The 27,739-nt window shown below is 32.3% G+C and overlaps 1 protein-coding gene across 7 annotated transcripts in view; it reads left to right on the forward strand.

Moving 5' to 3' along the window:
* The first annotated feature begins 10,171 nt into the window (after positions 1-10,171).
* Positions 10,172-27,739, forward strand: part of Rbcn-3A (rabconnectin-3 alpha) — a 99,710-nt gene continuing 82,142 nt past the window's right edge. For all 7 annotated transcript variants that reach the window (XM_088242822.1, XM_088242824.1, XM_088242819.1 and 4 more), the window contains exons 1-7: positions 10,172-10,419; positions 18,691-18,888; positions 21,632-21,779; positions 22,692-22,762; positions 23,691-23,820; positions 26,008-26,137; positions 27,309-27,488. In XM_088242822.1, the coding sequence (XP_088098948.1) occupies positions 10,333-10,419; positions 18,691-18,888; positions 21,632-21,779; positions 22,692-22,762; positions 23,691-23,820; positions 26,008-26,137; positions 27,309-27,488 (944 nt within the window). In that variant the 5' untranslated portion in view covers positions 10,172-10,332. The remainder of the gene's footprint in view (positions 10,420-18,690; positions 18,889-21,631; positions 21,780-22,691; positions 22,763-23,690; positions 23,821-26,007; positions 26,138-27,308; positions 27,489-27,739) is intronic.

Raw genomic sequence — 27,739 nt, forward strand, 5'->3', positions numbered from 1 at the left:
AATACCTCAAGGGCGCTTTACATGGTGATTCTATTGTAAAGTTAATTTAATTGAAGCTTTTAAATTTGTAATTTAATTAAAATAATTTATTTTGTTGTCACGTGCTACGGATTTATTCAAATGATTTAAAGAACAAGTGGGTTTTAAGTTTTTTCCGAAACATCACTTTACTTTCACAGCCTCGCACCTCTGCTGGGAGAGCATTCCATGCCATAGGGCCTGCGGCCGCAAATGCGCGTTCACCAAATTTAGTGCGCTGTTTGCGTAGAGGTATAATAACTAGAAGAACAAAACCAAGGTTTCTATGTGCACGGGTCAGTATGTCATCGAAGTGATTCTCAAATGTAAGTTTGCTATCAAGAATAACACCCAGATCGCGTACGGTATCAACTCTCTGAACGGGTTGGTTTTCTAATATATAATGATATGGGATGGGATGTCGACCTCGCGAAAAAGAAATAAGCAAACACTTTGATACATTGACGTTAATACGATTTTTCAAATAGTATTCTGAATTATAAAAATAAAACTTTTATTTTATTAGTTGGTTGGAAGAAATTGCCATTTGGCAATAAGCCCGCCAATGTACAACTAACACTATGTACAAAAAGTTAAATAAATAATATTCAAAATCAAATTTATTTCGTCTCTGCATGAAAACTTCAAATTGGCAGCATCAAGGGTCGTAAGAAATGCAGGGGACTGTTAACCTCGAGAAAGCAGACGTCAAGGACGACCTCAAAGAAATCAAAAAGACAGTTCGGTAGTCAGATGGCAGAAGGACTTCTGTATTTTTTTCGGCTTTTTAGTTGTCATGAGTTTTAGTAAATATTTCATTAAAGACACGCAATTTAAAAAAAAAAGTGTTATTTAAAATGGTAATGAATTATTGAAAAAAAAACACTACCTTTCTTTAGTTTTTGGATTAAAGTCTTAAAATTGAGTCATTTTTCAGCTCTCCTGATCATTTTCGAAAATTACAGATGGTCCCTTCTGCCATCTGACTACCGAGTGGACAGTCCACCTTTCAAGAGGGAACTTGATGCAGAGACAAACAGGCCAACAGGCCTAAAACAAGTAGAAGAGGAAGAAGAATAAAATTTTATTATGAAATTTGTTTCGTTTTAGCGAGGTACTTACATTTTAAATATGTTACGATCTAACTTATAAAAGCGTAAATAAATCACTAAGCACCACATTTATAATCGAAATTTAACAAAAATACTTTTTTTAATTGATTAAAAGTAAATTTGTTGCAACAGTGAGGGAAAAAATTTTTGAGAAGGGAATATGGAAGTCTAGGCATTTACATGGCTTATGACCTGTCATTGGGTGGTTTAAATTGCCAATTTACACACTGTGTAACATTCACTATTCTGCCTAAGTTTAAATATCCACATTTCCTCAAATCTTCCATCTGTTGACTTTAGTGAAGTAAAAGAGCTGAAACCTTTATCATGTGGACCATATTAGGCAGAATAGTGAATGTTACACAACGTGTAAAGTGGCCACTCAAACCAGCCAATGACAGGTCATAAGCCCTGTAAATGCCTAGACTTCCATATTCCCTTCTCAAAAATGTTTTCCTTCAATGTCGCAACAAATTTAGATCTAAAGTCAAATCAAGCGTGTCTACAAACATTTTGACATCCTCAAAACATTGTTGTTTAGAAATATTTTAATATTAATTTCTTTGGGTAAGTCATTGTATAATTTGAAACTCTTGTACAACAAAACTCGAGTGCTTTATTGGGACTGTTTTTTTTATTTTACATTGGCAATCTCATCACATGTTCTTAAGCTAAAATAGCTCAATAATATTTATTTATTTATTTATGGGTCCATGACCCTTTCACACAATTACAATAAAACCAGTGAAAAAAAATACAACCAAAAATAGCATGATATTAAAAAAGAACTAAAACACCGAGAAAAGTATACAATGGTAAACAGTATTTATATATAAAAAATAAATATTACATCTGTAACAAATATAAATATTTACTTATATAAAAGAAAGGTAAATTATAGAAAATAGCAGTTTTAAAATGTATAGAAATTATTCCGTAATATTTTTTGTTCCGACGACGCAACGTAGATTTTGCTCCGACAATGGTAGATATTAAAATTATAGTTTTGAAGTAATGTTACGTATTAACCCATTTAATTATTTGATTAACAAGATTTTGTGATTTCGGCAAAGCGCCCCAGAAAGTTGGTAGAAATGGATATGGCTTCTACTTGAATAAAATTAAATGTATACAACGCGCCTACTCGAAGAAATTACCTAATTTAGCTGCCTCTTTCCATGGGAACTTTGAAAACGCATCAAACGTATCCAGGGGTAAAGAACCTTTTAAGACACAATATCAATTTATATCGTTTTATTACAATAATTGAGTTTGTCCAAATGTTTGTAGACAAAAGACTGGATTTCACGCCCTCGGGAGTCATAAAGATTAACAAATTACAACAGGGGTGGAGAATACCTCCAAGAAGGGAATATGGAAGTCTAGGCTTTTACAGGGCTAATGACCCGTCATTGGCTGGTTTAAGTGGCCACTTTTCACACTGTGTAACTTTCACAAATTTTCCTATGTTTGAACATCCATATTTCTTCGATTCTTCCATTTGTTGATTTTAGTGAAGTTAAAGAGCTGAAACCATTATTGTTGTGAAGAGATTCATCTGACTGAATTATTTCATGAATTTATTTTAGTAAAATGGCCACTTAAACCAGCCAATGACAGGTCATAAGCCCTGTAAATGCCTAGACTTCCATATTCCCTTCTTGAAGGTATTCTCCATCCCTGTTGTAATTTGTTATATCGTTTTACTTAACATATTACAACAGAGATGAAGAACATATAAAAGAAGGTAATATAGAAGTCTAGGCATCTACAGGGCTTATGACCTGTCAATGGCTGGTTTAAGTGGCCACTTTACACACTGTGTAACATTCACCATTCTGCCGATATTTGAACATCTATATTCCTTCAATTCCTTCATCTGTTGATGTTTGTAAATCCACCTGGTCCATGAAGAAGTATAGAAATTGAAAAATTAATATTTTCGGGCGTTGCCTAGTATGTAGGTGAAATAATTGAATTAGATGAATGTCACCCGCATAAATAAAGGTTTCAGCTCTTTAACTTCAGGCCTGAAAATGTAAATTTTTCAAACTATGTCTGAACTCTGAACGCCCAATGAAAAGCATCTCCTATCTCTTCCTTAATCTATTCTCCTTTCCTCTTTATTCCTTTTATTCCCATTGAATACTAGTATTGATTAAAGGTGAATTATATCCATATTCCGCCATTTCTATTTTTGAACATTTAAAGTTTTTTTTTTCGTCTATTAAATACGTTTTGAAACTTTAATTATATAATTAACATATTTCACAACACCCAATTATAATGTTAATTTATTTACCTTTCCCATATTTTTTTTAAATTATGAGATCGTTAGTTAACCACCTCTGAACGAGGCGCTCAAATTTGAACACGTGTTCACAATATGCCAGAAATTAAAATCACACCAGCAGAATGCGCCGAAGATCTATGCATACACGAGAATAATGTTTACTTATGATATACTATGAATAACGTAAAAAGTAAATAGTTATTTCTATCCAATGTTGTAGCTCCAAATATCCGTACGTGGGTCGTAAAAGTGAGCGAAATTCATTAATAGCGCAGAAACTACTCCCAACTTCTGTTTATGTTTTATTTATGTAAGTACTCTACAAAACTAACCTAATACAAACATAAATATATTAAGCGAGATTATGTAATAGAATATCTAGCCAGTTGTAAAACTGACAAGATTTTTTTAAAGGTTAAAACAATAGGTATGGTGCAATACATGCCGACACATTCCAGACGACAGTAAAAATCCACACGGCACGATAAAGTATTAGATTTTTAGCAAGAGGACACAACAAACAAAAAAAAAACAACAAAGCAGTCAATTTTTATTATTTTACAACAATGTAAAATAATAAAGATTGACTGAAAATAATTTTTTAAATGATTACTTGCCATACTTGTTATTCCTTCTTTATTTTTTCTTTTTTCTCTGCTGCCATTGGCATGTTTTTATACTTGTTATACTTTTAAACTACTTTTAATTACTTATATTATATATGTTAATAAAATCAATATATTGCTGCTCTTACTATAATGTGTCATTAATTTTGAAGATGTTTTTTAAATTGACCTAAATTTAAATTTACTGTCTTATATTTCACTTAAAGATTCTTCTCATCGTTTTTTTGAATCCCTTAAAATAAATATGTGTTTATGTTTTTCCTTTTTAAAAAAAAAATGTTATTACTATTTTATTTTATTTTTACATCTGAGTATGTTTTTCATTCTTTATTTCCATTCTTAATTCTTAATTACTCTTACAAGTTTTCTTCATTTTTAATATTATTTCCATTTGTAAATACTCACTACAAACTACAAACCTTAAAATATTTTTTTTTTTCACTTAAATTTAAATTTTTAAACAACTTTCATTTATGTTTTCTTTTTCCTTCTCTTTTTTATACTTTCATAATTAACATTAGATTTAATTGCTTTTTAATATGGAAACTTCACTGGTCCATTAGAATTAAGTCCAATTGTGTAAAATATTAAACTTTGTAACTGTACTGTATGTTTCCTGAATAAAAGAAAAATAAAAAAATAAAATAAAAAAAACAAATCAGTTAAAAACTCATAGCATCTTCACCGTACGTACACTGAGTAAATATCGCAAGAAGCTTTGGAAGATTTATTCCCTCGATTAAACGCGAACAGAAGCGGTGTCGAAAATGCTCACTTTTATCTACATGCCGTTATTTTATTTGTTTTTTTTATTTACTCTTAAAATAGTACAAACATAATATATGAATGTCTTCATATTAACTGTCCTTACATTCCATTTTGTAGGCTTGCAATCAAATAAAATAATATATGTAACGAAAATGTAAACCCACTGCTTTGTAGAGCAGAAAATTATCTTTCGAACTTTTGGCGTTCATTTTTAAATTTGGAAAAAAACGGACACGATTTATGTTGACACACATTGACACAGGGTGGATTGATATTTATTATATTTTTTTATTCATTTAATCCCAGGCAAACGCAAACTGCCTCAGGAGGTTTACATTGAGATATTTATTTTTCAATATTTCATATTAAAAAATGTATGTTTTAAAATGAAAACGTGGAAGTTAAGACATTCACAGGGCACATGACTACACACTGTGTCATTTTTTTCAGACATTTGGGCTTAGCCAAAATATTTTCTATTTCTATTTTCATATGATAAAATATATTTTCTAACAAAAATGAAATAAGCATTTACATTGTTAAAACATAAATAATTTGTGATGTAAGCAAGTTTTCCTCTTCTTCTTCAGCCTTATTCTCTCCACTGCTGGATGGCGTCCTGTTCCAAACGTCTCCATTCCTTCCTATCACCCGCTTTCATCATCCACGTTTTACCGGCAATAGAGGCAATGTCGTCGACTTATCTTTTCTGTGGCCTTCCAACACTTCTTTTGTTTGCCCATGGTCTCCAATTTATTATTCTGGGTGGCCACCTGCCATCAATTTGTCGCGCCAAGTGTCCTGCCCACTGCCATTTTAATTTCGCTGCACGTTTCATGATCCACATCTCCGGTTCGGCGCCTTATTTCTTTATTTCTTACTCTGTCTCTTAGACATACACCGAGCATCTGTCTTTCCATGGGTCGTTGCATGCATTTTAATTTCTGGCTACTTTTTTGTGTTACAGACATGGTTTCTAGTCCGTATGATGTCACCGGCAATATGAACGATTCATGTACTTGTCTTTTTAAGCATATAGGGACTTCTTTATTTTCAAAAATGTATTTTAGTTTGCCGAAAGCAGCCTAACTTAGCCGTATTCTTCTTGGTAACTCCGCTGTCTGGTTATCTTTACCAATTTCGACTTTTATGAAAACACGTTTTATGTTGCGGTAAATATTTTTTAGCCTACAGATTTTAAAAATGTTATTTTATTTTATCAACATAAACGGCAAATCTGCATTTTACAAACATTTATAATACTAACATATTTGGCTTTATATTTTTTTTTTAAAAAACAAAAATTTCCTTATACCCAAGTTTTATAAAAAAAAAATGAAACCTAAAAATTATACAAATTTATATTTAAAAAAATAACCTAAATATTATACAGCATATTCAGTAGAAATTTTAAATAATAGTTATCAGATAAAGATTGTCAAAAAGCTAGTTTATTGACTGCAAAACAATTAACTGCCATCAGTACGACGTTAACTGTGGCCGGATGTATTTCATGCATGGAATTGCTATTAGATTATAGTGCATTATATCAACACAACAGAATGTTAGTATTTTATACAGACTAGTAATAAAATATTCTCCGTGCGTTAGCATCAGTCAGCGTGGTTAGCACGCTATTTGCGCGTTTAAAATTGTTACGTAAATCACATGTAAACATACTTTATCTACGTACATCGAATGATTGCAAATGTATTCATTGGAATAATTTCAAAAGGGAAATTTATTTTCACCATTGGGAAATAGAGAGAAAGAAAGATTATCAAAATAAGCTGTGTCGGGTTTACAAATGCACCACTGGGAAAGGGAAATAAAATGTAATATTCTCTCAGGAAAGTGCAACATGGCTCAAACGAAGAAAATTTTTTGCTACCTATTGGAAAACTTGGATTTAAAAAAAAAAAATTACTTAACTCAAAAAACATTGGTTGTTTACTTCTTTGTCCGGGCGGATGAATAATACAGTTTTGTGTGTGAAATAGAACCAGAACCCCGGACGATTTTTTTATTTTTTTTTTAAATAAAAATTTTTCTTTATTCAGAAAAACAACAGCAATACAAAAAAATATACACAACATAATGAAAAAACATAAAATAAAGCCAAATCAGTTTTCCACATAACTACAATTAAAAAATTCCAGTTCAGTTCGATATTAATACATGTAGAAGTGCATGTGTGGGAGTTTTTGTGTGTGAGGATGCGTGGGTAAGTGAGTGGAGTGTGGTTTTGGTAGGTATGTGAATATGTGAGTGAGTATATATGGGTGTGAGGGTGGGTTTATGGACAGGGTGAGTGTGTATTCCTATAAAGGTGCACACAGCCAAAATTACTTTCATTTGCGTCATTTCTTTGAGTTATTCTTCTAAATGAGATGATCCTACTCTGTTGATATTTGAATTATAAACGTATGTTTTGGTCCACAATGTTTTGAGTATGTCCGAATGCTTGCAGACTGGCTGGATTTAATCCATCCATGTTACGCAGTGTGCTAAGTGGCCACTTAAACCAGCCAATGATAAATCGTAAGCCCTGTAAATTCCTAGACTTCCATATTCCCTTCTCAAAAATGTTTCCTCTCTCTGTTGCAACAAATTTAGATCTAAATAACTCCCTAGGGAGGAAATCCAACCAGTCTACAAGCATTTGGACATAATCAAAACATTTTTGAATTAACTAACTGGTAAAAGAAGAAGTAGAAAAATTTAAAAATTGTTTTCAGGCGTTGCCTTATAGATGAATTGGTTCAGCCGGATGAATCTCACCCTTATGATAAAGGTTTCAGCTCTTTTATTTTTTTTGTGGATGTTCAAACACTATGTTAAAGTACCTACCTACATAAATAAAACATGGACACCTGTGCCGCGATTACAAAAACTTGCTCACAGTAAAGCAACAAATTAAATATAATGTAGCAATTTTTGTGCATAAAATAATTAAGGAGATGAATAAAATAAAAACAATAATAAAATTTAACCAACAATGTCATACATATGAAACAAGGGGTAAAAAAAGATAAGATTACCAATGGGAGAAAAACAGAACCCCAAAATTCATTTTACAAGAGATTGAAGCTGTACAATGAGTTACCTGAAGAAATAAAGGAAATAGAAACAAATTTAAAAAACAATTTGAAAAATACGTTATTGAGAAATTTTGGTAAAAAAATTGTAATATTATCAAAAGTTTATAATAGTTCTTAAGATGTTATGAACTAACTTAATAAAGCATAAATAAATAAATAAAATAAATAAACGCTATCTTCATCGGTACACACCGAGACGGTATAAAGTGAAATTTATATTTATGTACGGATATGGGTACATTTGTATGAAAATTTAAAGCATCTTCGGCGGTAACCTGTAATTGAAGATATTTAGAAAAAACAAAGAAACCATCATTCCGTTTCACCGTAGGGGTAGGCAGAGGATAGAACGCCATATCACTCTGTCTTTGCATACAGACCTCGCTTCTTCTACATCCATACATCTTCTCATGCATGCACGCCGATTATTCCTACTCTTGACATGTCCATTTTCAAGTATTTGATGGACTCGATCGTGTCATGTCTTTCTCGGTCGTCCTCGTTTTCTGCATTCATCCACATTCGCATCTTAGATTCTTTTAGCCGTTCTTTCGCTGTCCATTCGCTCTACATGTCCAAACCAACGCAGCGCCCCTTTCTTGATTCTGTCGATAGTGCATGTCTCAGCCTTACACAGATCACGGATCTCGACATTTGTGCACCTATCATACATCGATAAAATAGTAGACAAAATTCAAGATAAATGTTAACTTCCCATTGTATCCCCGATTATAATGGAATCTATAGTTGCTATGCGGCCTCGTGGTGTAGTGGTCAGCGCGTTTGCTTGCCATGCAAGAGTTGATGGTTGATGTGAAATATGTATTTCTAAAAAAACGGTGTTTTAACACTAGAATATTTCGTCATCCCTGGACTGGCACTTCAAGCGTAAGACTGATCATTTTCCTTCATGTTTAAAAAAAAAAAAAAGGTCTGAGATTGGTGTACCAATGCAGTGCCCTATGCACCATAAGGTGCGAAAAGGGAATGAAGATCCCATTGTAATCGGGGCCCTGGTCCTATCAATGGTAACGATTTACACTGAATTATACTAAGGAAATATATACATATTTATCTTTCTCACGTGAACATTTACATGCGTATCATTAGCTATTTCTTTTTTTTTATTGTTGAGGGCAACGCAATATTTCCTATCTTAAATGTAGCCGGTATAGGAATAACGTGCCTATTTATTGTAAATCAGTGATACAAAGTACATAATAATATTGTATCTGGGTGGGTAATAATGAGTTATTTTAATTTTCGTTGGGGGTATTAAAAAAAACATGACCTCTTTCGGAGACTATGTATGGGTGAGCCCCGAACGGTGTTAATATTAGCATGTGTATTTGTTTTTTTACTAAACTTATAAGTTTTCTTCTATAAATAAATTGACAAAACAGTCACAATATGCATAAATAAAAATAAAACATGTTTCAACAATGGTCTGCAAAAAACTAGGCGATACTTAGTTCTTACTAAAAATAACGTGCAATACTAATAACAGGAATACAATAAAAAAACATTTAGATGTATGTAATGACATAATGATAGTTCTTCCAAAGTATCACGAAAATGTTTATAGATAAGTAAAATATAGATAGCAAATTCGTGATTTACAAATTTAAATAATTCACACGAGGCAAACAAACTGTTTCTCGTGTCAATAAATTTAAAATGTACTTTTTTTAAACTGTCCAATTTTTGATAACCCCCAAAATAATAATCGATCAAAATCTATGTTTTTGCAATAAAGCTATGTGCAAAGTAAATTGCGAAGGCACCTAACAAAAATACACGTTTGTAGAGTGTCCGTTGTGTTAATTTAATTATTTCTTTTGCTCTACGTGCCCTCTTTTACTAACCGATAATTGGCATTATGTAGACTTGTTCACTTGTCAAACGTCAAGGACACCAACGTTATCAACATGTTTTAAATTAAACTAAACTTACCGCAATAATATCCAAACGTTTACTTATACACGGAACACAAACAGACTTTTTCGCGAATGTCACTATGGAAAGGCTCCAATAAGAACGGTTGAATTTAAAATCACAACACAGATTCGTGGCCACAAGAACCGCTTACGAAAGTGGAATTGAATGACAAGCAAAATAATGCTGCCATAAGAAAATTCTTATTTTATTTATAATACTTTGCCGCTAGTCGGCGCTAATGTCGTGGGTAGGTGAGAAATATTATATTTTTTACGCTGTCCACTCAATTCGACTCACATAGTAACACTTTTAGCTGATTATCAAAATTTGTGGCCGCTGTCCGCGATGATAGTAAAATGTCGTCCGCTGGCTTAAATGTCATATTCGATTTAGTGTTTTTGTGAAATGTGGGCAATATAATTGTTAATTTTAGTTTTCGGTGGTTGATTTTAATCGACCTACAGTTTTTGTGAAATATGAATTGCCATCAGGTGCTTAGTGGTGCGTGCAATGCTGGAGACCAATGTTTTGCAGTTGGCTCAGTTGAAGGGATACCATTCACTGTACGTAGAATTTCACTATTATTATGTGTGCCCTTGTAAATATATTATCTTTGTTCAATTCAATTCACCGTGTGGTGTTCGATACTTATGTAATCGAAAGTCTTTTATTTTTTAATTTTTATTCTCTCTGAACGAAGACATTCGGAAGGAGATAAAAAATATTTTTATTTTCGCTCGATCATAAAAGATTTTTACAGGCGCCGCCTCCTGTCAGCTGATAACCACCTGACTTATTTTAATTTCTGACCTTCTATATGGATCTTTAAAATTTAATGTGTAATATATTGTCTCGCTCCGCTTTGACAGTATGACCTAAAAACATCTTGTTGAAAGAAACACCGCTAAGCATACGTTAGCTGTCAAGATAATTTTGTGTAATACACTCACTGAACTCCTATCCGCTTGGTGTCTTTCTGTTTGTCTTTATTTTGATTACTAATGTGGGATGTGTTATGCATGTCTCATTTCAGTCATATTAAAATACGAACATTTTATGACAGCTGCACAAACTCCAATCATAGAAACAGAGTTTCCATTAAAACGTAATTTTAAATGTCTGGATATCATTTAGAACTGAAATACACCTGAAAAACTGAAAACGAAATGAAATTTTACTGGTCAATTTGTGGTAATTAAATTCTAATTGATTTTTCTGTACATCATTAATTCATCTGTCAGAATAGTCGTATTTTTTTTTTTTATTCATAGCTTAAGTGAGGTAAAATATGCATACATTATTTACAACACTTGATAAGGTATCAGTTACACCTTTTTGCTTCATAAATTGAAATGCCAATAAAAGTGTTTTATCTTTTATTAACAGTTTTATCTTTTCAATTCCTTTTAATAAATATTGTTTTATGGTAAATAATGGTGTAAGCCAAGGAGAATATTTAATAAAGCCAGTATTGGATACAAATACTGTTATTCTTAGTAATGAATGCTATCTTGGTCTACCGCGCGATGCCTGGCCGCTTGCCGCTCTGGTTTTCTCTATAATGCCTTTTGGGCGTTAATGAACAAAATAAATAATTATCTTTGCTTGAATTTGCATAGGAAAAATTATTAAGTAGTAATTTTATAACAAATTTCTACCGCTGTTTTTGTCCCAAAAACCTACGGGGATGAAGTTGTACAAAAAAAATATTTTAAGCTCCATTTTTTTTCAAAAGGACGCATGAGCGGTCGTTTAAGATCACAAACTAATCCACCGATCCTGTTAAGATTTAAAACATTTTAACCATTTTTTTAAATTAAAAAACTATCCAATGACTGGAATTAAACCTCTCGGATCTTAATCTGGTTTTTACTATTTTGTAACGTATTCTAAGACAAGGCTACTTATATTAGTAATACCATTTAAAATGAAATACTTGTTTCTCATATTTCTTTTATATCCAAAATGACCGTATCTTACCTAAAAAAATGTAAATTACTGTTAAATAACAGGGTAATTTTACCCGCCTCGTGGTGTGATGGTCAGCGCGCTTGCCTACAATGCAAAAGGTCTCGGGTTCGATTCCCAACATGGTTGATATGAGATATTCAATTAAAAGGGCGTTTTCGCACTAGAATATTTCATAGTCCTTGGACTTGAAGCGTAAGACTGATCATCCCACCTTCATGTAACAAAAAACAATCAAGATACGCTACGATCGGTGTACCTATGCAGTGCCCTATGCACCATTAGGTGCGGAAAGGGAATGATGATGACCACTTTACATCTCTTCACTTGATGTAACAAGTACCTACTCTTTCAAAACTGTAGTCTTGCATTTAGTTTTTAAAATTTAATTACATATGAGGGTTAATAATAAACTTTGTTATCAGTATAATCATGAAATATTCTGTTATTTAACAATTAATTTATTAACATATCTCTTAATAATCCTAATGAAAAACCACAATGTTAATTTTTCATATTTGTAATGTAATCTTTTTTATTTAGATAGGTACAAAATAAATTTGAACAACTAGTTTACCTTAACTAATAAATATTACTTATACATACACAGAAATAATTTTTAAAAAACAGGTTATTTCAACAATGTTGTGAGTATGTCCAAATGTTTGTAGACAGGTTGGATTTGCCTCAACTCTTGAAGCCAAATTAATCTTGCCCACATCGATATAGGTTTAAGCTCTTTTACTTCACAAAAGTCAACAGATGGAGGAGTTGAGGAAATGTAGGTGTTAAAACATAGGCAGACTGGTGAATGTTACAGTGTGTAAACTGGGCACTTAAACTAACCAATGACATGTCACAAGTCTTGTAAATGCCTAGACATCCATACTCCTTTCTCAAAAAGGTTTTCCCCCTCTGTTGCAACAAATTTAGATAAAAAGTTATTTATTCAGAAGTTTTTTGTACTTAAGCTACCTATATAGATGTTTGTTTTTAACAAAAACCATCGCCATTCCATGAAACGATGCAACAGACGCAGCATCCCTAATCTCTTTTGGCAACTCATTAAACATCGTTAGTCCTTATGGTACAGATTGTTCCGAGTTGCCTTGATTCTTGTTTTTGGAAGTCTGAAACATGCACCTCCCCTCGTATAGCAATAAATTTCATTATTATGCTGAATATTTCCGAACATGTATTCGGGCAATAATTTACTTTTTAATTAGAATATTAATCTTTTTAAAATTACTCTTTGCTTCTAATTTAGTAAAGATATTTAAAATCTATTCGTAAGTCGAGCTTCTGTTTGATTTCTGAAATATACATTTTCGCTCAATTAACATAGACAAGTTTTGAGACCGAATGTGTGAAGAACTTAATTGATATACAATTGCCACAAGGCTAAATGTATTGTTTGTTGTAGCTGTAAATACTAAATACAAAATGTACTCATAAACCGCTACATACACGATACACAAACATGTCTGCATGTATTCCTAATTGAGAACAATCTTAATAACTGTTTCAAATTTGCAAGATAATAAATCTCACACGCTGTACACACACGGTGACATGGGATGATACTTGTCCATTAAGATGTATACATATATTCTGTTTGTGTGGCTGCGTATATTAACATGGGTATTTTATAGTTCCTCGCAAGCGTACTTATCTGCCTATTATTATTTATCTTTAAAGTTTATTTTATAATCTACTAGAATAATTAACAAGCACTCTTCTCTTTACATAATATTATGTATCTATGTCTCGATCTACATATTGCAGATAGTCATCTGTATTTATTTTAAAGTTGTAAATTTGTACCTACACTCATTGCATACTTTTTGTTATGAATAGGGTAGATTCCAACTTAATATCATGATATTTTTCTCAGTAAGCATCTGCATTATTAAACTAGTAATTAATGTTTTTTTTTTTAATGAGAACTTAATTGAGTATTTTCTGTTTTTTTTTGCATGAGTAAACCTGAAAAATTATGCATAAGTACTTACTTGAAGATGCAAAATACACTCCGGGTATGTTAACTTTTTATTGCCTAGCATGCAAGTGCCTAACCAAATAACTTTGCTCAAACGTGGATGAGAACAAATATATAAGAATCAATTAATTACCATTATCATCATAAGCTCGACAGCTCTGGGCGGTCAGAAGTCTCCTCCTCTCTTATCAGTCTGCTGCCCTTGTTCTCCAGTTCCCCGCTTGTAACGTTGCCGTATACGCACCGATGAAGTCCATCCATTGCATTTTGGGCCGTCCTGGTCTTCGTCGTCCTTGTGGCAAGGAGATAGGCGTTTTATGGGGTTGTCATCATCCATTCTAATTATATGGCCAGCCCGCCTCAAGCGCCCCACCGTGATGAAGCTGATCACATTGGACTTTACGCAGATGTCATATAGCTCCCTATTGTAGCGACGACGACGACAGTTGTTTTCTCTCACATGGCCATAGACAACTCTGAGGATCCTTCTCTCATTGGCTGCAATGGTTCCCCCAATATTCTTAGTCATGAATCAGGAGAAATATTTCTGGATTGGTTTGATCAGTGTTTTGTGCAGTACATTAATTAATTGTAGACTGTACTTATCTGTTATACCAATTTATGTATATGCTGGCAGCTTTTATCGGGATTCAATCGTAAAGAGCGGATAATGCTTATAGAATGGAATCTCTGTACTCATTATTAATCTGTTCCTTGGAGTTTTAACGAATATAGAAACATTTTTTCCCATTAGAAATAACTTAAATTTAATTATTTATTTAACTTTTTGTACATAATTTTATTCGTACATTGGCGGGCTTATTGCCAAATGGCAATTTCTTCCAACCAAATAATAAAATAAAAAATGTATTTTTATAATTAAAGTTACAGAACATATTCAATAGAAAATAAAGATTAAAAAGCTAAAGATATATAAAAATAGAAATAAATGTATTTGTTTATAAATTACCTTAAATCGAAACTATTACTCAATGAGAAAAAGGAAAAAATAGAAAAAAGGAAAGGAGGAGAGATTAAGGAAGAGAAAGGAGATGTTTCTTCAGATGTGATTTAAACAGAGATAATGTAGTAACATCTTTGATGGTGGATGGGAGATGATTTTACAGTCGAGCCGCATGGACACTATATGAGTTAGAGAAGAAAAAGGAATTGTGGATGGGTATTAAGAGAGTGCCTTGAGAATTAGAACGAAGAGGTAAACCATGAACTGATAATCGTTGAAATTTTTACGCAGCTATATAGGATCGTTAGGACTATGAAGTACATCGAACAGAAGTGAGAGGGAGTGATAGTCTCTTCGCTGTCTAATTTTGAGCCATTTCAGTTGCCTACGATAATCAGAAATGTGGTCAATTACTCTCCTTCCAACTCCTAAAAATCGTACTGTATGTACAACGTCCATAGATGAATGACACACACACACGCCAAAGTATTTTACCAGAAAGCAACTCAGCGTTTTCTGTTTAAGACCTTGCATAATTTTTTATTTTTTTTGAAAAAAGAAATATTTGCGTTCTTATGATTTACCCAAATATTTAATTTTGAGGGCCATTTTCAACGAGTTGTAAATAACTCACTATTAGAAAATGGAATCAAGTTGGGGTAAAGTGGGATTCGAACCACAGACCTTTGGTCCGTGAATCCGAGACACTAGCCACAGGACCACAACCCAATCAAAGATATAATATCGTACAAGACCAACATTATTACTCATCATCATGGCTTTTGGCACTGCATTGGTATACAAACAGAAGTGTATCTTCATCATTTTTGTTACATGAAGGTAAGATGATCAGTCTTATGTTTCAGGTGCAAGTCCAGGGACTTAAAAAAAAAAAAAAAAATCTAGTCTTAAAATAGTGCAAACATAATACATGAATGTCTTAATATTAACTTATATCTAATTATCATCAAAATATAAACTAATTATTAACATTTCTTATAAATATATGTACACTTGAAAGCTATCACGAAAAATATTGCAGAGATCAAAACATTTTAAGCAAATTCACCATATTACAAAAAAAGCTCCAAAAATAATACCGAGAAAAAAAACAGGTACACAAGGGTTAATTCAATGCTAAATTACTTAATTAAAGTACTTACTCATCGTTAACAAAGAAAACCCCTTCAATACAATGATTTTCATTTAAAAAATCATCAAATCATTCTTTTGAACAACCCGCAAAAAACCTTATTTAAAGCCAACTCGAATGCGATTACTTTTTAAGAATTAACTTATCTGCTACACAATTGTTTTTTCAACTTACATTTAAATGAAATAAAAAAAAATTTTCTCTATTTTTTTCATATTTGTTTTGAATTTTTACACAACAATTGATGTGAAAGTATGTACAATTATGTATAAAATAAATAATACACTGACACTCCGGAATGTGCCTGTGGGCCAGTGGAGTGGCTACATCCATAAATAAAAATAAAATTATTATATTATATTATTCTGAATCATTCTCATGGTTTTGAGGCATTTCGAAATTGCTCATGAGTCACTCCCAATGATCCTGCTAATTCTTGACTTTCACATGAGTCTTCATTAAGTAATGCCTCCAATTCTGCATCTTCAAAAATCTTCTCTCCTCCACCGCTAAGGCTGTCTTCAACGTGAAAATCACCGTTCTTCAAACCACTCACGACACCTTCCTTTTACTAATAGCGGCCTCACCATAAGTATTTTAGAGCATTCAATAAGCCTTCATATTGATGCAGAAAATTAAAACCTCCCGCAAATGACGATAATTTGGCTCGTAAACTTATATTTTAAATCGAATATAACTTAATGATGCACACACAAATCGACTAATGTTTCTATGAGGTTATGTTGATAGATGCCCAAGTTTATTGCATGACATGTATGATCTATTTATTTCAACCACTACCTACCGCTAAAACCATCTACGGGAAAACAACAGAAGCAAAATTGTAAAGATAAAAACATGATTTTACAGCACCGTTTCCAGAGGAATATTCTAGGTCAGTCTTTCAAGAGTTAAATCCACTTCAAAGTAATAAATTTTTCACCGTAACCCTATCAAACTTTGGGAATATTAAGAAATACTAAAGTCGCCTGTCTCCATGGAAATTTGTTTTGACAAGGCTGGCAGCAGCACACTGAAATAATTCTAACTATGCATTAATTTATTTGTCAGTTCAGAGAAATACTTAGAGCTTATATCGACTTTTGGAATGTCCATCATCAAGTGTTTGTCGAATTTGTTCATGCTATGTCTTTCTTGGTCTTCCGCGTTTTCTTGATCCATCAACATTTGCATCAAATATTATTTTAACCGTTCTTTCACTGTCCATACCAACCCAGCACCCCTTTCTTGATTTTGTCAGGAATGCTTATCTCATCCTTTCGTAATGCATGGGTCTCGACAATTTCGTGCACCTTTCATGCATAGTTTTTCACGCCTGAGAGATCCTATTTCGACAGCATTCATCCTCATAACTTTGTTTATTTCATTATGAGTTTGTATAGTGAATTATGCGAGTCTTCAAAGCAACTAAAATTTTTGATTATGAATAAAATCATGTCTTTCGATTAGATATCATCATATTATCATGTATAAATAAATATCTTTATTGTGGCTCATTATCAGGTGATACAAATACGTAGTTGATAGTGCTCGTAATTCAATCTACTTTGTGTATTTACCGGAACAATGTTACTGACCCCACAATCTATAAAGCATGTTGACTTTTCTTATATATCCCACTAGACCTACTCTCATTCACGTAAAGATATTCTCTGTAGTACACAGATATTCTCTGTAGTATAAAGATAAATTAATTTGTGAAACGTGATAACCTATGCAAATCTCATTAATTATGTATGTTTTTATTTAATTAATAATGAATCGTTAACAAATGTTTATAATATTGTCTTACGACAAAACCAATTAAATTTTCTTTCAAAGTTAACTTGTTTTTTTTTTATGCATTCACACTCACTCAAACATTTTTCGCAAAACTGTCATTTTTTACTTATAGGAAATCAGACTAGAACCAGGGAATGAAATAATTTAACGTACACAATAGCATTATTTTTTCAATGTCACTTCCCTCTTTTAGAAAACGTATTACGAGGAAGTTTGTTTGTTCTCTTTTGAATTAGCATACCTTAAGTATTTGACTAAGTTGGTTTCTTAACTTACCAAATAAAATAGAAATACATATTAGTAAATAGTAAAAAAATATTACTCAATAACCATTATCAATGCTTCTTAAGGTCAAATTATTATCTAATGGATAGAATTAATTAACATTCTTAATCTTTTATGTTTCTGCATACACTAATAAATAACTCAATAAATTACCATTTATTAATTGAAGCCCGTATTTTCTTCACATATATGGGAACTTCTCTATTTGTTTTTTTTTTTAAATACATACTTAATCCGTCTTATAATAAATAAATCTGATGATTTATATTTTTGCATTTGCTTTAATGATAGAGCTGGTGTTTATTTTTAAATACCGTTTTTAAAAAAAAATAATAGCACGATATTGAGACTTGAGGCACGGTAAAATATATTTATTTATTTATATACATACATAAGTTTATTGTACATTATTTAAGACATAAGTCCCAACTCCATGGGACTAAAAGTCCTTTGTTGACATTGGACGAAATCTACCATTCATCAACATTTTCAATTCGTCTTTAGATTATTTTTGAAAAAAACAACATTTTTCATTGTTGATATTACTACCAAGTACTATTATTTTCCCTTAAAAACTGGTTGAGGAATTTTGTACCGTTCAAGTCTACATAGTTACCGAACGTTATTTAAAAAATGTTAAATAACATTAAACATTTTTTCAGGCATACGCAGCAGGATGCAATATTGTGATCTTGGCATCCAACTTCGAACGCGTGCAGATTATCCCGGGGGCCGTCCACAACTATGTACGCATCACATCCTTGGACTGTAGCACCGACACGGGCAAGATAGCTGCAGCCTACGACAGCCAAGTCTGCATCTTCGAGCCCACTCCACTTATACACACAAGCTGTTCGCACGTATGTATATTAAGTATATTTTTATCGGAAACTAATTTCTTGATGAATTAAAAGTTATCACGGTCTTTACTAAATATAAGCGAATTATTGTTATTATCTTAATATTTTTTTTTTTCTTCGTATAAAGTTTATATTTGAAGCACTAATTTTGTGGTTATTCATTATAATAAAATAAATAAAACAACTTTGTTTTTAACCACTAATTTTTGTTTTTCACCGACCGGTTTCAAAGAAAACAAGCTTCTTCTTCAAGGTTTACGTAACTAATGAATTGATTCCTTTTTTTTATTTCTATCATGTTTACTAAATACTACACGTGGACCCAATAAATCATGTGGTTTTTTTCCCCTACACGGGTGGTAATTTGATATCATTATTTTCGAAGTAAGACATGAGAGGATTAAAAGAAATATTGTTTATTTGGTTATTAATTATTGTTTTCTTATTATGAATCGCTTTTTTAATTTCTAAGATTTCTGAGTTGTCTAATTTCAATATTTTCAACATGAAGTACTTTTAATCCAGTGTCTTTATTGAAGTTATGATTATTTTCTATCAGATGATTTGCGAATTCAGAAAAATTATTATTATTTAAGCATCTTAAGTGTTTTTTTACTCTAATATTAAAGTTTCTTTTAGTTTTTCCAATGTAGATTGAATCGCAATCATTACAATTTAATTGGTATATTCCAGATTTATTATATTTATGGACTTTGTCTTTGTGATTTTTTAACAATGTTCCTATATTATTAGTTGTGTAGAAAGCCGGTTTAATGTTTGATGGTAGCCTGTAGGTAGCCCGATAGATGGTGGCCTGTCTTACTTCGAAAATAATGATATCAAATTACCACCCGTGTAGGGGAAAAAACCACTTGATTTATTGGGTCCACGTGTAGTATTTAGTAAACATGATAGAAATAAAAAAAAGGAATCAATTCATTAGTTACGTAAACCTTGAAGAAGAAGCTTGTTTGCTTTGAAATCGGTCGGTGAAAAATAAAAATTAGTGGTTAAAAACAAAGTTGTTTTATTTATTTTATTATATTTTTTTTCAATAATGATATTTTTTATGAATTTATATTATTATTTATATGATTTTTGTTAACAACTCTTACGCAGAACTAAATAAAAAATAATACAAAACTTAGCGTTTACACATCACCATATTATACATATTATGTAGGTACCTTATATTTATTTATTACCTCTGTAGCATACTATATAATTACACACTAAGCAAACTGTGCCTCGATTATGAATGCTATCTTCATTTGCATATATCGAGATGGTATACTTAACTCCTGTACTATATGTATCTTACCTCGGTATGTTCTACCTACTTGACATATCGACATCATATGATCGAAACAAGCCAATGGAATGACCGCAAACAATTGGTCCGCGTTCCTTACGTCATTGACATTTAAAATAGTTCTCATTTATATTTTAAATAGGCTTCAAAGTGATTATAAACTCCAATAAATCCCAATTCAAGCAAAAAATGCTCGCTTAAACATGAATTTTGCATGACTTTTGGAAATCACCTAGACGGTACGCTTAACAATCGTCTGTATGTATCTACCAATCGACTACAAAGCCAAATCCTTTAATGTATCGATACATACACTCGAAAAGATAATAAAACAGATGGACAAATATAATAACTAAATTATTTTTTTAGAGTGGTAACTTTCTGACGCATATAATCTGTGTCTGACGCCTAGATACTCTTATTTGTTAATAGGACAGAACCTAGTGACATTATTTTCACATCTAGGCGTTCGTTTAAATAAAGTGACAGTTATGTCGGAATTTAATTCGACTTAAAAACTTACTTATTTCTCTCTAATATAATAATATAAGAAAAAAAGTGCCAGCCTCATAACTATTAAAATTTTTAATAAATCATAATTAAAGGAAAATTGCTCGGTGGAGCAAAATTTTTGACACTTTTAATGCGTAGATAAACTTATCGAGGGGTTATAGACCCGTCGGTATAAAATGATGTACTTACATCAAAACTTGATGGTGGGGGGGTATCAGTACCATACCTTTGTAGTCGGTCGGGAGACTTTTTTCTTCAACTATGACGTCATACTGAAGCTATGTCATTTTAGAGCGTAGATATGTGTACCGTGACGTACGCTTCCCCTTGATTCATATCGATGTACGTACCCAAAACTTGAAGGTGGGGGTTCGGTAGTATATCTTTATAATCGCTAGAGGGAATTTATCTTCAACTATACCATCAAGGTGAAGGTATGATGTCTTTATCTTCCCATCATAATCGAGGCCCTGTTGTGGATTTGCACCCCATCGTTTTTTTTCCCTCTTTTATTTTTTATATATAAATATATATTTAAGGGTATTAGAGGCAATTTTAGAAATATTCATTGAAGGAGTTACTGAGATATTTGCAAAAAACTTTGAAAAAAGAATTGTAAGATTTCTAATTATACTTCACCAACTCAACGGAGAATGCTAAGTTTGTGGTGCAAATTAGTATAATTGAAATCTGTTTTTGCAAGATTTAGAGACGGTTTTGAATTACGCTATTTAGGTAGGTAGGTTTTTATGTACAGTTTATTTTGGCATCAATAACTAATTTTCCGTTTGGTGGAAATTTTAAAGTTTGCTTCTGATAAACACCCTCATTTATTTTAATTAATTAATTTGTAAGTGTTTTAGCTAAAAATTTCATAAAAATATGTAACGGAATGTGTTTTTCTTAATTGCCTTATAGGGCTTGGAGTATCGCTGGGTACAAACTGGTAGACTCATTGCTGCTGGGCCGCTATCTGCCCTCTCCTGGAATTTGGAGGGAACCCGCCTTCTGACTGGTGGAGCCCTTCTTCAGCTGTGGCATCAAGCTGATGCCCACGATGAAGATGGTAATAAAAAAATATATTTGAAGAACTAACATTGCGATTTCTCATGTCGACCAATATTAGCATAATAATGCTTAACCTGAGAAAAACATTCTCAAATGATCCAACCAACTCTCAATATGAATATATATTTTTAATTTAAAATTATTTACCTGGCACACCCTTTACAATCAGAAAATATTATTACCAGCTGTTGTTTTTCTTTATAAATAGTCTATTCAATTATAAACTATTTTAAACGCCAAAATGTAATATGTGCAGGAGAGCAATTTTTTCATCTTAAAAATGGTACGTTCCAGAGTATTGTAAAATAGTGAAAAGCAAGAAAATCCTGTGAAGAATTCAACGTACAATTGCCTTTTAAGAATGTCCTAGGGGTTTAGGATAGTTTAGATAAATGATTTTGAGTGTTTGGCATTTGGCGGCCTCTGTGGTGTAGCGGTCAAGACGCTTGACTCACATACAGAAGGTTCTGGGTTCGATTCCCGGTGAGAACAAAAATATTAGATAAGATTTTTCTCAAGCCTGGGTGTTCTGTGATGTAATTAACCACTGTAATTGGGCCTCCTGGCCTGTTGTGGTGCAAAAAAATATATGTAAAAAAAAAAGTTAGGATAAACAGAAATTATTCAATAAAAAAATAAATTTCACAGAGAATCATATTTTGTAAAAAAAGTCATTTAGGATAGAATTGAATAGACAATATTGTCTAACAAATAACTACATAGCATCATATGTATGTCCACATGATACTACTTCATTAAAATGTTTTTTTGACAATATGTAGATATTCCGTCGCATCAAAGTATTTCAAAATATGTATTTATTTCTGGCAATTCTGCCATATATAACTCGTTATTGAATTTTTTTATTTTCAAAACTGATATTTTGACTATATTGCAAATTTCTTTTCAGGTCCAACTGGGGTGAAGTTTGAGATAGGAGGCGGGGACAAAGATGGAAAAGTTACAGAAGAAGAGGATGCGGTAATTAATTTAAAAAATATTTTTATGTATCGTATTATCAGCGTTATGATTTTTTAAAGTTTTGTATTTCCTATGTTACTCCATGTGTGATGTCTTAAATTCTCTTCCGCTTCTTCTCGGTCAGTTCTGTCGATTAGTCCGTTGACTTACCGTAAACCAGAAATCTTTCACAGTTTTCTTATCATTGGTTGGATTCATATGAACTAGTGACATTGTTCAAAGTAGTTAGTTTTTATTGAAATATTTTTATTATTTTTTTTCATACATTTTCACAGTATGCCTTACATTAATTTGCTAATTTCAATTTTCTTTCTGATGTTCATAAACCCCAAAAGTCCTACTGAGGGATGTGCTCACTCCCAAATCGAATCGATGAAATGTGCCTCTGTGGATTTTTCTCAAGCTCGGGTGTTCTGTGCTGTAATTCACCACTGTAATCGGACCTCAATGTAAATAAATGTCAATTATAGTGCTGTATATATATTGAGGTAAACGTAATATGCCTTTGTTTGAACATCAATATTTTTCAATTTTCACATCTGTTCATTTTTGTATGCTGAAATCTTCATTGATACGTGCTTTTTCTTTACTTTTCTAATAAGAATGTTGCTGCTACTACTACTACCATCACGCCATTTCCCATAGGGGTAGGCAGAGAGGATGGACCGCCATACACGTCCGTCTATCCTCGCATACATTCTGAACTTTCACATTCATACATGCCCTTCAGTTCTGCCTGCTTCTGACATGACCAGACTTATTTTAGAGCATTATTTTATTAAAATTGCTTAATTACATATTGTACACATGTTAAATTGAAGCAAATCAACAGCCAAAAATTATTAAGACTATAGGAATCCATTATTTGTAAATAGTTGTAAAAATAAACAAATGGGATGGTATAATTCAATAATATCACTGTTTTCAGAGTTGGATCTGTGTATGGAGATGTCACACAGCGACACCAGCATACCACCTCGCCTTCTCGCCTGATGGAACGCTGTTTGCTACTTCTGGGAAGAATGATCGCCTAGTCAAAATTTGGTATCAAAATAAGAGTTAGTATAATATTCTCTTACTCTTCTTTTTTTTTCATTTTTCTCCTTCTTTTTCCTGGCTGTATGTCCCATTTACTTGAAGTCAGCCCTCCCAGTCTTCTGTCTACACATCGGACTAGGATATTTGTTGTTTGGTTTGTTTTTTACGGCCGGTGGCCACCTGACGCCGAGACAGTAACCCCTCTTGCTAACTGGGGCTTAGGATGCCACCGTTGACTATTGTTCCTCCGCTGCCTCCCAACAGCCCACAGCCCGAAGTATGTCCGGTCAGCATGGATTGAAAAAATACAAAATATTTTCAATTAAATCATACGAAAATTACGAATATTCGTAACCTCCAATGATGACAGTTTTTACAATTTTTCTGCTCTTTATTTAGAATAGTCTAGTAAAATAATTATATTTTTATGTTATTTCATTTTTTCCGTACATTTTTCATTTCCTCACTTAAACAACAATATTTTGAGTTTGTCCAAATTTTGTAGACAAGAACTTTAGCGTTTTCCTCAGTTTTACACTTTTTTTTGTTTCTCCCTTGAAAAACGTAAAACAGGGGTTTTACTGATATGAAGTTGTATCTTATTTGATGATACTGAGGAAAGCACTAATGTACGGTAATTAAATATGCACGGAAAAAATAGAATAATTACATAAAAATAAAACTAATATTCTAGTATAAATATACCTACGGTCAGAAAAATTGTAATGAGGAAGTTCATTGTCTTTTTTTAGTTTTTTATTTGTTAATAGAATATTAAACTAAGCCAAATTTTTATTTTTGTATACCTTATTATCAGCGCTATGATTTTTTATAGTTTTGTATTTCTGAAATGACTCCACGTGTGACGTCAGAGGTTGTTCTATGAAAGTTCTTCCGATTGGTTCGTTTACAGTGACCAAACCGGATATCCTTCAAAGCTCTCATATCATTGGATGGTTTATATGAACCAGTGACGTCATTCAAAGAGTGCGTGTTTACTCAAATATATTTTTTTTAAATTCGTACATTTTTAAGAAATTTTATCGTACAATTTAATGCTCTAATTTTTACTGCGCGCAAGAAAACATTTTTTGCATCCAATTTCCCGTAGGACTGAAGTTCCTCACTGTAAAAACTGTCATAATTGGGAATGTTGAATATTTTTATGTATTTTTGATGATTTCATTATAAAAATATTTTTTATTTGATATTTTCTATTTTTTCAAACAATATTTTTGTTCATGATTTTTTCTCTAAATGTGGAGAAATTTTATTTATGTAGTATCACATTTTTTCTATGGTATCACTTGAAACACCTTGAATTTCAACTGTCATTTTAGATTGCGGGAAAACTGCATACTTTTCACATTATGCTAATAACTTCAAATATTTCTATTGCTACATTTTTTTACTTTCTGCATTGTAATTTATTGATTTTGTTTTTAAAAATGTGTCGAATCTCTGTCAACTGTGTAAGATATCAAAATGATGTTTTTGTTCAAATGAAAACTAAAACCAACCTTAAAGGAACTGACACTTAAAGAAAAAGGTGCCTGCTTTGAATTTAGTTTACAACAATAATTTACCCCTTTTTTGTTGTTTACCTGCTTTTATTCTGTAGTCTTCAGCGTTTAGGCACATGCGGTGGTGCACGGTATGTTTTTATGCTGACACAATTTTAGATTTTTTGATGCATCAAATGAATTTAGATTCTTTTTTAATGTAAAACCAGGGTGATGAAAAATGTTAATTAGGGAGAATATTTGTATGAGAATGTATGAAGATAAATAGAACCTGAACGTTTCGGTGTAAAAAGCGGGAAAACATACACTTGAGGATTGTAAAATCGATGTTTTACTGTATTTAGATTTGAATGAATGAAGTTCGCTTTAAGGTTATAAGGTTCTGTATTATATACATCGTCACTGCGCGCAATATTCGTTAAGTGTCATTTAAAAAAAAAAAAAATTGAGATTATTTAAACAATGTACTTTTTTTTAATGTTTATAATTTTTTTTATTAAAAATAAAAGGAAATATACGTAATTTTATTATGAACAAATATTTAATATAATTTTTTTGGAACAAAGTTGTGTAATCTTAATGAGAAATTGAAAATACTTTTAAAGAAGAAAAATCACTTAACGTATTTCGCAGGTGCAACGGCAACATAATATATCATATAATTTCATTATTATTTGTTTACAGTTTTATTCTCAGCCAAGAGCAGCGAACAGCCGACTAACAATACAGAACTCAACTACGGATTCATATACGTCGCCCATCCCAGAGCACTCACACATCTATCATGGAGAAAAACGAGCAAGTACATGCCCAAGTAAGTTACCCATTATTTACTATTCTAACTACTTAAATTTTACCTAAATATGCATCCTTTTCACCGCAAGTATTTACAAATTTATGAGTGATCTGACAATGTCGGGAGTCATGGGCCCAGAAATCTAAGTGGATAAAAGTGTCAACCTCTAATTTATTAAAAAAATTATAACTTTCACCGAGAAACTTCATTAACTAATTTGAATCCTTTACCTAATTGTGGATCTTATGGATGTACTCGCTGTAGTGATTCCTGGGAAAATATGACCAGAGTGGTTTCCCTTTGCCTTTTCTGATTGAATTTTCTGTCGGGGTTACCTTCCCTTAGCTTGTTGGTTCTGATTTGGAGGCGCCAGAAACTCGCCTTTCACCCTCTCGTTATCTGCTGTGATCACACCGTTATGAGTGTGATCGCATTGCCCATAGTATTAATCCATCATCTTATTTTGTGCTTCTTATTAATGTTTTTGTCATTTACTTTTCACCTCATTTAAAACACAAAACTCGACATTGTGATATTAATTTTTAGGTAAAATATTGTAAAAAGGAATTATTACCCATTCATGGCGTGGACGCTAACAAGTTGAACTAGTTAATGGTGTTGCCGGTGGAATGCAACTGGGCGTTTGCAGTATTTTATAGAATCACACCCTCCAGCAAAATGTGACTCACTGCTACCCTTCTGACTGTTCAAACCCTTTATTTATTTAATCCATTAATATTACGAAACTGTGAATACTTCAGTTAAGTAATTATCAAATTATTCAGAAAAGTTATTGTACTTATGCTTGTATTCAGTGACAAAAAAAAAATACAAAAGGTAAGGGAAGGACATTCTAATCTCGTATGCAGATAGTAACATGAAGGTGATAATAGTAGAATGTACTTTCTTCATCTTGAGTTTTGTTTCCGAATACGGGTATCAAACACCTCATGGAATAACAGGTATAAAACACCTCATGTGTATCCTTGTTATATTAATAAATGTATTCTTTCTTAAAAGTTTATTAATAGTATTATTAGTGTCAAATGCAGGTTAAACATTAGCTGGAAGGGAAAAATAAATCTGCCTTGTTACTTGACATGGAAACAGTTGTGTACTGAGACCGGTTGGCATATATAATTGTTAAAATAAATGTGTAGTTGAATTATTATTTTTATTTGTTTGCCAGGGGGAGCGTTGGCAACATGCTGGTGACATCCTGCTTGGACAACATCTGCCGCGTGTGGGCTGAGACTCTGCCCCCCGAGGAGGGATGGGGGCCCGGGGCTGGGAGGGCTCAGCCCCACACGGCCCGCCACCGCGCTCACCGCCACAAACACCGCTTCATGCAGAGGCTCAAACACATGAAGTTAATAAACCAAAAATAACTATTTTAATTTTTACATGATTATTGATTAAATAACTTCATAACACATATGTGGTACACACATATATGTACTGATTCTTGTTTCAGAAACCTAAAATAATGTGTTAAAACACCACAAAATGACTTAGTAAGTAGTCTCCTTTAATATTGCAGTTTTACGACATTAATTCTTTTCGACCCAGACCACAGAAATATCATTTTTATCATGTGGTGTTCTGTAATTTATTAGTACA

Source organism: Micrasema longulum, unplaced genomic scaffold, assembly GCF_059751315.1.
Source record: "Micrasema longulum isolate JH-2025_06_02 unplaced genomic scaffold, ASM5975131v1 h1tg000166l, whole genome shotgun sequence".
NCBI lineage: Eukaryota > Metazoa > Arthropoda > Insecta > Trichoptera > Brachycentridae > Micrasema > Micrasema longulum.